General features: G+C 43.3%; 1 protein-coding gene across 8 annotated transcripts in view; it reads right to left on the reverse strand.

The window, feature by feature from the left end:
- LOC110508187 (disco-interacting protein 2 homolog C) overlaps positions 1 to 15054 on the reverse strand; it is a 257629-nt gene that overhangs the window by 17147 nt on the left and 225428 nt on the right. For 6 of the 8 annotated variants that reach the window (XM_036967148.1, XM_036967141.1, XM_036967142.1 and 3 more), the window contains 8 exons: positions 14637 to 14758; positions 14222 to 14333; positions 9571 to 9680; positions 7485 to 7615; positions 5900 to 6068; positions 5495 to 5665; positions 3572 to 3601; positions 269 to 330 (listed from right to left, as the gene is read on the reverse strand). In XM_036967148.1, the coding sequence (XP_036823043.1) occupies positions 269 to 330; positions 3572 to 3601; positions 5495 to 5665; positions 5900 to 6068; positions 7485 to 7615; positions 9571 to 9680; positions 14222 to 14333; positions 14637 to 14758 (907 nt within the window). The remainder of the gene's footprint in view (positions 1 to 268; positions 331 to 3571; positions 3602 to 5494; positions 5666 to 5899; positions 6069 to 7484; positions 7616 to 9570; positions 9681 to 14221; positions 14334 to 14636; positions 14759 to 15054) is intronic. The other 2 variants (XM_036967147.1, XM_036967146.1) reach the window with 1 other exon arrangement.

A 15054-nucleotide genomic window follows, 5' to 3' on the forward strand; every position in this document is an offset into this window, starting at 1 on the left:
CCCCTGGAATTGTGATACAGTGAATTCTAAGTGAAATAATCTGTCTGTAAACAATTGTTGGAAAAATGACTTGTGTCATGCACAAAGTAGATGTCCTAACCGACTTGCCAAAACTATAGTTTGTTAACAAGAAATTTGTGGAGTGGTTGAAAAATGAGTTTTAATGACTCCAACCTAAGTGTATGTAAACTTCCAACTTCAACCATAGCTAAGTATTTTAATAATAACACAGTTAAACATGGATGTTCTGATAGGAGCATGTCCTTACCTGTCGTGCCTCAGTGCCCTCATGTCCACATACACAGTAGTTGGGTCTGGTCCTGAAGTACCCTGCAGAATGACACCATGCTGGGGTTAGTGTCCGAGCTAAGATGTCTTTTACACTACATTACCACTAACACAGTACTATTAGATGCTACTAGCATGTTAGTGGTCAACGAAAAGCCTACAGTTTACACTGGTTGCGAATGGGAGCTTTGAGACAAGTCCAACAAACAATACAATGAAGAAATTATTCTACAAAAGATTCATACTGGGCTACTAGCTACAACACTCAAACTGAGATCACGGTGGTGGAAGACAACGATGAAGAAGCATGAAGACATTAAAACTCAAGCAAAAGAACAGGACAGAGCAGAAGTCAAATGACAAAGTGCATCACAAAACAGTCAGAGGTCATATCCAGTATGATCCACATCATGCAAACAGAAGGAAACCACAAAACTAAACAAAAAAAATATTTCGTTTTTTTTAAAGAGGAAAGGTAGGGAGGGAGGGAGGGAGGGAGGGAGGGAGGAAGGAAGGAAGGAAGGAAGGAAGGAAGGGAGATGTGAAATCCACTGGGGGAGGAGAAGAGAATACATAGCCATATGGAAGGAGTAAGTGCATAGAGTGGAGGTGGGCATGGTGATATACTGAATCATGTCTGAATGACACATCAAAATCATGAGAATACACAATCTGGATTTGTCCCTTTCAATAGACCGTAGAAGGCTTTGAAATCTGATAGTTCTGTAGAGGCTTGACTGCCCAGACACGAGAAACCAAGACCACAGTAGAAAACCCACAGTAGAAAACCCACAGTAGAAAAAACAACCTAATGTCAACATACATTACAGGCACAAAGGCACCAACTTGAACAGTAGTTTGTGTGTGTGATAGCAATAGCATATTTCTATCTTATAGGTTAGTGAACAACTAAATAACTAATTGGAAGAATAAAGAGAAAACAAACGCAGAATCTCAATTGCATTTCCTTGATTCCACTTTTCCCCAGCCTAGCTCTGGTCCAAGGCATTACGTGCAGCTTGCTGATGCTGAGCCTTCCTCAACGCACTGGACCAGACCTATCCTCAATCCACTCCCCTCTCCTCCCCAGGCAGATTGCATTACACCTGTGATTCAGTAGCATGTATTAATAGTGTGGCCAAGGCTTCGGCAGAGGAAGCATCACCACCCAACACCCACCACCATAGCAGAGACAACCATAGAGCTGCACATGCTAGACTGATTCAGCCCAGCCATAGAGCTACACATGCTAGATACGGACTCAGCCCAGAGCACAAGGCATCATCATAAAGCAGTACGGTAGTCACTCAAATAATAGTCACTCCAAAAGTCACTAGTCACACCAAAAGTCACTACAGTCACTCCAAACTATACCCAGTCCTACTAATGTAGGACAATACTAAAATACTTATTATATAGCAAATACTGCAATCATACTACTACTAAACTTGTCCAGATGTGCTTTAGCCAACTATACTGAACAAAAATATAAACGCAACATGCAACAATTTCAAAGATTTTATTGAGTTACAGGGGTCGTGCATTATCACGCTGAAACATGAGGTGATGGTGACTGATGAATGGCACGACAATGGGCCTCAGGATCACGCCACGGTATCTCTGTGCATTCAAACTACCATCAATAAAATGCAATTGTGTTCATTGTCTGTAGCTTGACGCGATACGGGTGGTCTGCGGTTGTGAGGCCGGTTGGACATACTGCCAAATTCTTTAAAACAACATTAGAGGAGGCTTATAGTAGAGAAATTAACATTCAATTCTCTGGTAACATCTCTGTTTGGACATTCCTGCAGTCAGAATTCCAATTGCACACTCCCTCAAAACTTGAGACATCTGTGGCATTGTGTTGTGTGACAAAACTGCACATTTTAGAGTGGCCATTTATTGTCCCCAGCACAAGGTGCATCTGTGTAGTGATCATGCTGTCTAATCAGCTTCTTGATATGCCACACCTGTCAGGTGGATGGATTATCTTGGCAACGGAGAAATGCTCTCTAACAGGGATGTAAACACATTTGAGATAAATAAGCTTTTTGAGCATTTGGAACATTTCTGGGATATTTTATTTCAGTTCATGAAGCATGGCACCAATACTTTACATGTTGCATTTATATTTATGTTCAGTGTACATGGCACTACAACACTAGTTAGAAGAGTTGGCTAAAGCACATACCGATTTGGACCGGGCTAGTACTACACTACAATCGTTCCACAGGGCTAGAGTCGTATGGTGTTGTTTAACAGGTCCTCCGTAGTTAAGAAGTTGTATCCCCTCTCCAGCTTTCTAGGTCTCAGACAGACCCTTAAGGCAGGGGTTCCCAACCCTCTCCTTGGGGCTCCACAGACGTTTCACATGTTTGTTTTAACCATAAACTGACACACCTGATTCAATTAGTCAAAGGCTTGATGATTAGTTGACTAATTTAGTCAGGTTTGACAGTTTAGGGTTAAAACAGACATGTGAAACGTTGAGGGGGCCCAAGGAGAATGATGTGTGAGGGGGCCCGAATGATGTGTGGCAGTATTTATTCCAAACTAGAGGCCACAATTGACATGTTGCCTCTGCACAGGTTAATGTTTCTGTACGGCAGAGTTTTAATATTAAAGAGCTGACCTTTTCCAAGTGCTAAGAGCTTTGCTAAGAGTCTCATATGGCACCTTTAGACAATAGAACAGGAGTAGGCAACCCTGGTCCTGGAGTGCCACGGCACTTCATGCTTTTGATTTAACCAACTTTGAAGACCAGGTGTGTTGAATTCAGGCAATCACTGAACTATTCAAATTAGCTCAGTTGGTCTGGTGTAGTGCCTACCGCTGCAGTAGAACAACTTGCTGCTACACAAAGCCTGCATCCCAAATGGTACCCTATTTCCTATATATGGCACTACTTTTGACCAGAGCCCATTGTGCCCTGGTCAAAAGTAATGGTGCCATAGGATGCCATTTGGGACTCAAGTCTATTATAGCTCCCCAGAATGGCCACGGTTCTCTTTTCCTATCCAATGAAATTAGTCAACATCACCATACAGAGAAGCTCTCAATCAAACCCCTGTGAGCAAAGTTTTTCTCTTACAAATCCTGACCCTTCATAAGCAACTAAGGAGCCTTGACCATAGCTGTGCCTGGCTATGCTACTGATCCTGGTCCCTACCCGGTCCCCCCTGCCCTGTCCCTCCTACCCTGTCCACCCTATCCCTCCTGTCTCCTGCCTGCTTGCAACACCTGATGAAGAGGGTGATTAGGGAACATGAAAATCCCCTACCTGGTCAGCAAGCTTCCCCAGCCTGTGAGGCTATAGCAGCAGCAGGAGGAGGAGAGTGAAGAGGAGGTAGGAAGGAGAAATTAGGGGGTGGAGGGAGGGAGGGGGGTGAAGACAAAACCAAGTATGAGATATGTGGGTGGGGTTATGCAAAATAACAGGGGGGAGGGGGGGCCGAAAATGTCAAATATAGAAATGGAAAAACAATTTTTTTTGAGAAGCAGTCTTAACTAATAAGAAGCTATGTTACAAACTGGGCTTATTAATAGCCAATAGATCAATGTTAGGTTAGAACATTTGGGGACATTTAAAATACAATAAGTTACATTTACATGATTACATCCATGTATTCTCAAGTTAAGAAGCATGTGTCAGAGGTAGCCTAATACCTTATTTACAATAACGTTTCAAAGGGAAAGATCTATACATGTTAAATAATTATGTTAAATACAACAAACATTTTAAACAGGCTTCTCGATTGGGCTTTTTATCAATCCATTCAGATTTCATTGGTTGATTGAACAGATATGTAGACCTGAAACAGGTGCAAATGGTATACTTATCACTATCTCATTGACATTTGAATAGTAAAGCTTACAATTTGATTTTATTTAAATAATAAAGCTTGCAAAATAAGTTGAATCATGTAAAAGAATGAGCAGCCCAAAATGAAAGCATGACATAGCAGCATGTGCAATGCTTATGGACAGCGGTGTTCCAGAGACATAGGGGACGTCCCAAATGGCACTCTATTCCCTATATAGTGCACAACCTTTGACCAGGGCCCATAGTCATGCACTATTTAGGTCATAGGGATACGCTGGGATACGCTGGGCTGTGTCTGGTAATTTGCTGTTGTTTTTATGAAAAGCAGAGCAGTAGAGAGGGTGAGATATGTACAGGATATCTATGTATGTTGGCTTTTCATCATGTAAACCCTGATAGGAGGATTATTACTGTAGGCCCCAGGGCCTGTAGCCAAATACCTGCTGGGAAAATCTCAACACTCCAAGATGCAGAGGAAATCTCAGACATCCCCATTTTCAGCTAGATCAGCTAGCATTATTGTACAACCCACTTTGTGCATACCAAATAGAACCCTATTCCCTATATAGTGCACTACTTTTGACTAGAGCCCTATGGGCTCTGTGTATGTAGGGAATCGGGTGCCATTTGGGACTCACTGAAGCCAGTGTAGAGAAACATGGAATTCCCCAAGCCCCCCAAAAATACAATTCTGCCTGCATCATGACCAGATGTGGAGAAGACTTATGTTGTTGGAGAAATAACCTGTGTTGTGTTTCCAAGGTATCATGTTTCTAATCAGAACCGCATGGTTGTGTGTGTGTGTGTGTGTGTGTGTGTAGGCTCACAGAGAATACAGTTGCTTCCCAGGTTAAGTCACACAAATACAGACTAATGACTATACTCCATTAAATTAAATCAGATTAATCTCTCCTACCCCAAAAAACAAACAAACCACAATGCAACTAGTGAGTTAACAACGTCTCTAAATAAAACAACAACCCATTTCCAACCTGGGGAATAGGCTATGCAAACGATACTGAAGGCAGAGAGAAGGACAACAAGAAACAGTAGCAAGCCTTTCAACTAACACAAGACTACAACAGAGCCACAATAGACACCCACTGGCTAACATGTATGAAAGAGCATGTTGTCTACTGTGGGTAGAAACATTGGTAATAATATCCATTAAAATGTGGGATGCAGACAGAGCTTTCCTTTTAATTCAGTCTATCAGAGTTCCACTGGCGACAGAGTGGGGGACAGACAGGGACAGCACCCAAAGTCTCATTGCCAAATACTGAGCTAAGTAAGATTTGCACATTTTATACAACTTTTTGAGGGACAGAGAGGGATGGAGTTTGTGGACTAGAGCAGAGAGGTGGAAGGGACTGACTGTACCTGCAGACAGACGGCCAGATTGACTCTGCAGCCAAACGAGGTGCTGACTGCTCGTGGGTGGAGGCCCAGGTCTTTGAAGAGCTTGGAAAAGGACTGAGTCAGAGCTATCCTGGGTCTCTCCTCTGCCACCACCACACACGTCCTGACCCGCGACAGGTCCAGGCCTCGAGACTTATGGAGAAGGGGGAGGAACAAAACAAAATGCATTAAACTGGATCAAACCAGAACTAACCAGGCAAGATGAGTCTGGGCTGATGGACTAGATTGTAATCAATCAATAAGTCAATCAATATTTTTACATTAGAGGTTGTCACAAAGTGTTTTACTCTCAGATCATCACATTGCAATAACATTTGAACTTATCTAAGTATCATTGTTGTGGTGATTTGGCGGAAGGATACTTACTTTGAGGGATTCGGTCTGCAGGCCCAGGCCCTTGGTGCACAGCTCCATGACGCTGTAAGAGCAGAAGGTGTCCCTGACTTTGTATTGGCTGACAGCCAGCAGCCACAGAGCAGGGTTCACCTCCAACTCTGAAGGCGGGATCAGGATGGACTGGTGGCCGGAGTACACACTACAAAGTACACACAGGAGACAGAAAATATGAGCATACAAATACACATACACAGAGTGAATACACAAAGGTTACACAGAGTGAGTACACACTACACACAGGAGATGGAAACGGAGTTCCAACATAAAAACGTTACTCTTCACACCAGTGACATGAGCCATTATGTACTTCCGACGACTACCAATCTTAACAACACACTTCAATACATTATGTATTCAGTGGCACCATTTACAATGCAGGGCAGTGCCATTTCATCAAGGCCGAACCAACCTCTGTAGTGCAGCTAGCCAGTAGCTAGTGCATTATACACAATATAACAACTAGGGCTAGCTTTGCATAGGCATCAATCAGAAACACTCCCAATCTGAAACACACGCCCGCCATATAAAACAGCTTTGTTCTTCAGCAAGGGCCTGGTTTTTGGACAGACACCCGCTGATCATATTTCCATATGAAGATTTCACAAGTTGAGTGATGCCATGCCGGAGAGAGAGAGCTTCAATTGGGAAGGCAAATAGAGAGAGAGCCAGTGGAGAGTGGAGCAAAGCAGAGCAGAGCGTTGATACATCATCACAAGGAGACGGACGGAGGGCTAGGCTAAACACAGCAGAATAATGATACATCATCACAAGGAGACGGACGGAGGGCTAGGCTAAACACAGCAGAATAATGATACATCATCACAAGGAGACGGACGGAGGGCTAGGCTAAACACAGCAGAATAATGATACATCATCACAAGGAGACGGACGGAGGGCTAGGCTAAACACAGCAGAATAATGATACATCATCACAAGGAGACGGACGGAGGGCTAGGCTAAACACAGCAGAATAATGATACATCATCACAAGGAGACGGACGGAGGGCTAGGCTAAACACAGCAGAATAATGATACATCATCACAAGGAGACGGACGGAGGGCTAGGCTAAACACAGCAGAATAATGATACATCATCACAAGGAGACGGACGGAGGGCTAGGCTAAACACAGCAGAATAATGATACATCATCACAAGGAGACGGACGGAGGGCTAGGCTAAACACAGCAGAATAATGATACATCATCACAAGGAGACGGACGGAGGGCTAGGCTAAACACAGCAGAATAATGATACATCATCACAAGGAGACGGACGGAGGGCTAGGCTAAACACAGCAGAATAATGATACATCATCACAAAAGACGGAAGGAGGGCTAGGCTAAACACAGCGGAATAATGCATAAGGCTGCATTGGGTTCCCCCCTCCACCAGGGTGAACATAGCAGGGTTTCTTCAGATCAGAGAGGTACAGGGGTAGCTGTGTGTGTGTGTGTGTGTGTGTGTGTACGTGGACAAAGCAGAGCTAGATGTGAGTGTGAGGTGATGAGTGGGCAGTGAAGAGGTTAGGAGGGTCCATCTCTCTCTCTGTCTCACCTGCAAAGGCACCAGATGACGAAGCCCAGGCCACAGTAGGGGTCCAGACAGATAGCCACCTCACGGGAGGGGTACAGCTCACACTGCAGCTTGATAGAACGGCAGAAGGCACTGGTGGCAGTGTGAGACATCTACACAGTCGGGAAGACAAGAACAATCACAAACGGGTTACAAATGTAGTTTTATCATTCTACTTGGCAAGAGTTGGGGTCCTAGCCAATCGCTGTCCTTGTCAAGCCAAACATGACAACCAGTGACAAGGAGCTGGCATGATGGCTCATACAGACTGGTACTCTGGCTAACTTGGCTACAACACAAACCAACAAAGACAGGCTACATATTGGTATAATTTGTACCCATGCTGTCATCTCATGTGCTTTACCAAATTATAGCCATGTAAAGAAATGAAGCACAACATGACCGTGTTTCAGTCATTCATTAAAAAGGTTTCAATTGAACAGCATGAGAATTAGGAAACGCATTCCAGAAAACAATTCATCCAAATATTCTCATGAGCTGCTACTGTGAGTACCACTGCCTGAATCCTTGATCTTAATGAATGAATGAATTAAATGAGCTGCTACTGTGAGTACCACTGCCTGAATCCTTGATCTTAATGAATGAATGAATTAAATGAGCTGCTACTGTGAGTACCACTGCCTGAATCCTTGATCTTAATGAATGAATGAATTAAATGAGCTGCTACTGTGAGTACCACTGCCTGAATCCTTGATCTTAATGAATGAATGAATTAAATGAGCTGCTACTGTGAGTACCACTGCCTGAATCCTTGATCTTAATGAATGAATGAATTAAATGAGCTGCTACTGTGAGTACCACTGCCTGAATCCTTGATCTTAATGAATGAATGAATTAAATGAGCTGCTACTGTGAGTACCACTGCCTGAATCCTTGATCTTAATGAATGAATGAATTAAATGAGCTGCTACTGTGAGTACCACTGCCTGAATCCTTGATCTTAACGAATTAATTAATTAAATGAGCTGCTACTGTGAGTACCACTGCCTGAATCCTTGATCTTAATGAATTAATTAATTAAATGAGCTGCTACTGTGAGTACCACTGCCTGAATCCTTGATCTTAATGAAGGAATGAATTAAATGGCAAAACAATGACTCAACACAAGCGGCTGTATATACGGTGGGTTAATGCTGTCAGAACTGTGTGTGTGTGTATCCTCTCTAGTCGATATAAAGCTGTTATTGTCCCATTATTAAACAGTAGTTCCACTCCAGCCTGAGACCTTGTTAAAGTGCAATCACAGCTGCATCCCAAATGACACCCTATTCCCTATATTGTGCTAAGGTCAAAACTAGTAGGGAACAGGGTGCTATTTGGGACCCAGACCAGTGGTAGGAGCAAACATATATTCACACAGAGGCCCAGATTCAGGGTTTTGTTATGGTAATTAGTGTACAGCACGAAATACATTGTTATTTAGCATTGCTGAACATCCCAACAAGGCTATTTTGTTTTAGTAAACTACATAAGAGAGCCCCACACACCACAACAATTCTCCCCCACCACCTAAGACAACACTATTTCTTCAATGTGTTTATAGCAGGGTGGGGAACAGAATAGACAATCGCCTCTTGATGAAGATTAATACCCGCTTACAAAACAGGAAGAAAATCCACTAAGCCTTCGTCCACTGAGGAACTGATAGCAAATCTTCCCTTATTGACCAGTGAAAATATAAATCTTTCACAAGATGCTGTTTCACTGGATTTCCTACTGAGCTTCGTCAGACAGACAAAGGTTTCAACAAGGCCAGATTAACTGTGAACAAGACCTTCCATTGTATGGGTTTGGATCTGTGGCACCAGGGAGAATAGGCATTCTGAGTGAGCACTGTGCAGTACAGTGAGATTCAGCTTTTCATCCACAGCAGAGGGCTGGGATCAATAACTGCTTTCATGTTTTTGAAATGTCACCACTATCTTTTCACTCAGATGATCACGTTCAAAGTGTACTTCACACAGCTTGTTCCTGTTTCACTTCATATGCTTTTCGAGATATCAGCCTCCCTGATAGGAGAACCACCTTCTGGTTAGAAGTGGTTTACCTTCACTCCTGCTAGCATCCCTGTGGTGGACACACTGAAGTCCAGGTAGGCCAGTGTGTCTGGATTGGAGGGCTTGTACAACAGAGGAGGTTTCTTCTTTGGCAAATCATCTAGAGGAGCGAGAGAAAGGAAAAGACCACTGTTATCACCAATACCATCATACAGTGAGTGCACTTGGAAAGTATTCAAACCCCTGGACTTTTTCCACATTTTGTTACATTACAGCCTTATTCTAAAAACAATTTCATTAAACTGGTGTATTTTTTTCAATCTACACACAATAACAAAGCAAAACTGTTTTTTAGAAAGTTTTGCAAATATATATATATATATATATATATATATATATATATATATATATATATATATACATATACACACATATACAGTGCCTTGCGAAAGTATTCGGCGCCCTTGAACTTTGCGACCTTTTGCCACATTTCAGGCTTCAAACATAAAGATATAAAACTGTATTTTTTTGTGAAGAATCAACAACAAGTGGGACACAATCATGAAGTGGAACGACATTTATTGGATATTTCAAACTTTTTTAACAAATCAAAAACGGAAAAATTGGGCGTGCAAAATTATTCAGCCCCTTTACTTTCAGTGCAGCAAACTCTCTCCAGAAGTTCAGTGAGTATCTCTGAATGATCCAATGTTGACCTAAATGACTAATGATGATAAATACAATCCACCTGTGTGTAATCAAGTCTCCGTATAAATGCACCTGCACTGTGATAGTCTCAGAGGTCCGTTAAAAGCGCAGAGAGCATCATGAAGAACAAGGAACACACCAGGCAGGTCCGAGATACTGTTGTGAAGAAGTTTAAAGCCGGATTTGGATACAAAAAGATTTCCCAAGCTTTAAACATCCCAAGGAGCACTGTGCAAGCGATAATATTGAAATGGAAGGAGTATCAGACCACTGCAAATCTACCAAGACCTGGCCGTCCCTCTAAACTTTCAGCTCATACAAGGAGAAGACTGATCAGAGATGCAGCCAAGAGGCCCATGATCACTCTGGATGAACTGCAGAGATCTACAGCTGAGGTGGGAGACTCTGCCCATAGGACAACAATCAGTCGTATATTGCACAAATCTGGCCTTTATGGAAGAGTGGCAAGAAGAAAGCCATTTCTTAAAGATATCCATAAAAAGTGTCGTTTAAAGTTTACCACAAGCCACCTGGGAGACGCACCAAACATGTGGAAGAAGGTGCTCTGGTCAGAAGAAACCAAAATTGAACTTTTTGGCAACAATGCAAAACGTTATGTTTGGCGTAAAAGCAACACAGCTGAACACACCATCCCCACTGTCAAACATGGTGGTGGCAGCATCATGGTTTGGGCCTGCTTTTCTTCAGCAGGGACAGGGAAGATGGTTAAAATTGATGGGAAGATGGATGGAGCCAAATACAGGACCATTCTGGAAGAAAACCTGATGGAGTCTGCAAAAGACCCGAGACTGGGACGGAGATTTGTCTTCCAACAAGACAATGATCCAAAACATAAAGCAAAATCTACAATGGAATGGTTCAAAAATAAACATATCCAGGTGTTAGAATGGCCAAGTCAAAGTCCAGACCTGAATCCAATCGAGAATCTGTGGAAAGAACTGAAAACTGCTGTTCACAAATGCTCTCCATCCAACCTCACTGAGCTTGAGCTGTTTTGCAAGGAGGAATGGGAAAAAATGTCAGTCTCTCGATGTGCAAAACTGATAGAGACATACCCCAAGCGACTTACAGCTGTAATCGCAGCAAAAGGTGGCGCTACAAAGTATTAACTTAAGGGGGCTGAATAATTTTGCACGCCCAATTTTTCAGTTTTTGATTTGTTAAAAAAGTTTGAAATATCCAATAAATGTCGTTCCACTTCATGATTGTGTCCCACTTGTTGTTGATTCTTCACAAAAAAATACAGTTTTATATCTTTATGTTTGAAGCCTGAAATGTGGCAAAAGGTCGCAAAGTTCAAGGGGGCCGAATACTTTTGCAAGGCACTGTACATACATACATACACACACACACACACACACACACGGTGGGGAGAACAAGTATTTGACACACTGCCAATTTAGCAGGTTTTCCTACTTATAAAGCATGTAGAGGTCTGTCATTTTTTATCATAGGTACACTTCAACTGTGAGAGACGGAATCTAAAACAAAAATCCAGAAAATCACATTTTATGATTTTTAAGCAATTAATTGGCATTTAATTCCATGACATAAGTATTTGATCACCTACCAACAAGTAAGAATTCGGGCTCTCACAGACCTGTTAGTTTTACTTTAAGAAGCCCTCCTGTTCTCCCCTCATTACCTGTATTAACTGCACCTGTTTGAACTCGTTACCTGTATAAAAGATACCTTTCCACACACTCAATCAAACAGACTTCAACCTCTCCACAATGGCCAAGACAGAGAGCTGTGTAAGGACATCAGGGATAAAATTGTAGACCTGCACAAGACTGGGATGGGCTACAGAACAATAGGCAAGCAGCTTGGTGAGAAGGCAACAACTGTTGGCGCAATTATTAGAAAATGGAAGAAGTTCAAGATGACGGTCAATCACCCTCGGTCTGGGGCTCCATGCAAGATCTCACCTCGTGGGGCATCAATGATCATGAGGAAGGTGAGGGATCAGCCTAGAACTACACGGCAGGACCTGGTCAATGACCTGAAGAGAGCTGGGACCACAGTCTCAAAGAAAACCATTAGTAACACACTACGCCGTCATGGATTAAAATCCTGCAGCGCACGCAAGGTCCCCCTGCTCAAGCCAGCGCATGTCCAGGCCCATCTGAAGTTTGCCAATGATCCAGAGGAGGAATGGGAGAAGGTCATGTGGTCTGATGAGACAAAAATAGAGCTTTTTGGTCTAAACCACTCGCCGTGTTTGGAGGAAGAAGAAGGATGATTACAACCCCAAGAACACCATCCCAACCGTGAAGCATGGAGGTGGAAACATCATTCTTTGGGGATGCTTTTCTGCAAAGGGGACAGGACAACTGCACCGTATTGAGGGGAGGATGGATGGGGCCATGTATCACCTTCCCTCAGTAAGAGCATTGAAGTTGGGTCGTGGCTGGGTCTTCCAGCATGACAACGACCCGAGAAGCATCTCAAGGTCCTGGAGTGGCCTAGCCAGTCTCCAGACCTGAACCCAATAGAAATTCTTTGGAGGGAGCTGAAAGTCCGTATTGCCCAGCGACAGCCCCGAAACCTGAAGGATCTGGAGAAGGTCTGTATGGAGGAGTGGGCCAAAATCCCTGCTGCAGTGTGTGCAAACCTGGTCAAGAACTACAGGAAACGTATGATCGCTGTAATTGCAAACAAAGTTTTCTGTACCAAATATTAAGTTCTGCTTTTCTGATGTATCAAATACTTATGTCATGCAATAAAATGCTAATTATTACTTAAAAATCATACAATGTGATTTTCTGGATTTTTGTTTTAAATTCCGTCTCTCACAGTTGAAGTGTACCTATAATACAAATTACAGACCTCTACATGCTTTGTAAGTAGGAAAACCTGCAAAATCGTCAGTGTATCAAATACTTGTTCTCCCCACCGTATGTATACACACACACACACACACACATTATATATATAAATAAAAACGAAAATATCACATTTCCGTAAGTATTCAGACCCTTTACTCAGCACTTTGTCTTCTTGGGTATGATGCTACAAGCTTGGCACACTTGTATTTGGGGAGTTTCTCCCATTCTTCTCTGCAGATCCTCTCAAGCCCTGTCAGGTTGGCGCTTGGCATTCAGGTCAAAGAGTTCAATCGTGGTTTCATCAGACCAGAGAATGTTGTTTCTCATGGTCTGAGAGTTCTTTAGGTGCCTTTCGGCGAACTCCAAGCAGGCTGTCATGTACCTTTTACTCAGGAGTGGCTTCCATCTGGTTCAAGAGTGACCATCGGGTTCTTAGTCACCTCCCTGACCAAGGCCCTTCTCCCTGATCGCTCAGTTTGGCCGGGTGGCCAACTCTAGGAAGAGTCTTAGTGGTTCTAAACTTCTTCCATTTAAGAATGATGGAGGCCACTGTGTTCTTTGCCTCAAAACAATCCTGTCTCGGAGCTCTACGGACAATTCCTTCAACCTTATGGCTTGGTTTTTGCTCTGACATGCACTGTCAACTGTGGGACCTTATATAGACAGGTGTGTGCCTTCCCAAATCATGCTCAATCAATTTAATTTACCACAGGTGGACTCCAATTAATTTGTAGAAACATCTCAAGGATGATCAATGGAATCAGGATGCACCTGAGCTCCATTTTTAGTCTCATAGATTTGTAATAAATGTGCCAAAATGTCTAAAAAAATGTTTTCGCTTTTTCATTCTGGGGTATTGTGTGTAGATTGATGACGAGCATTTTTTATTTAACCCATTTTAAAATAAGGCTGTAACATAACAAAATGTTGGAAAATGTTAAGGGGTCTGAATACTATCCTAATGCACTTTAAGTAGACAATAAATTATATTTCTGACATAGTCATTTGTCTCGATTGGTCGCAAGATCTTTGTGTCGGTGTCTGTTGTAAAGAAGCCCGCACTTCTTCCAGAGCCTCTGGCTGAGGTGGCTAATGGATTCTCTCTGAGGCGAGTGATGCAGCGTGGGTAAATGTAGTCTCTTACCGGTGTCCAGGACAGGAGGCCAGGTTCTGACGTCCACTGCTGCCGACGCCTCCTTCGACCTCAGCAGTTTACAGATCACCGCTGTGGTCATCATACACGCCGAGCGGCTCACCTGGGGGCACACACACGTTAGGAAAGACACACACGTTAGGAAAGACACACATGTTAGGAAAGACACACACGTTGGGACACAAACATGTTAAGAGACCCAAGTGCATGTTCAAACACACACTCATGTACGCACCTGCACACGCGCACTGTAAAATGCTCCAGAAATGGCCTATGAGTGAGAAGGGAAACTCCTGCTCTAATATCACCTCCTACACGGTGCGTCACCTTTTATATTTCCCTTCTCCAAATAAAAGGTCCGTTGTGATGCGATGACTTGACACATGGATGTCAACGAGGCACTTACCTCTACGATCATCTTCACCGTGGGCAGAGTGGTGGCGATGTTCTGGGGGTGCGGAGGTCGCACGGTGATTGGCACACAGCCCGCGTACAGGCACCCGTAGAACGCTGCGATCAGGTCAATCCCTGCATGAAGGACACAGAGAGAGAGAGAAGAGGAATGGAGTGAAGAGGAGGGAAGAGGAATGAAGAGGAGGGAAGATAAGTGAAGAGGAAAGACGAGTCAAAAGGCATAAAGAATATTAGTTCCTATCCCTCTGTCCATGAGGCCCCGTGCTGAATCTGAGCCAGCCTCCAGACAGACAGACAGACAGCTCTCAGGACAAGGTGTAGTATTGAGCTGGCTGTCCTAGAGACAGTTAATTGAATGGCTCTCAGGCAATCACCCTTGTCGGGATTTGTCCTGCATGACTGAGTTTCTT

This window comes from Oncorhynchus mykiss, chromosome 28 (genome assembly GCF_013265735.2).
Source record: "Oncorhynchus mykiss isolate Arlee chromosome 28, USDA_OmykA_1.1, whole genome shotgun sequence".
Lineage (NCBI taxonomy): Eukaryota > Metazoa > Chordata > Actinopteri > Salmoniformes > Salmonidae > Oncorhynchus > Oncorhynchus mykiss.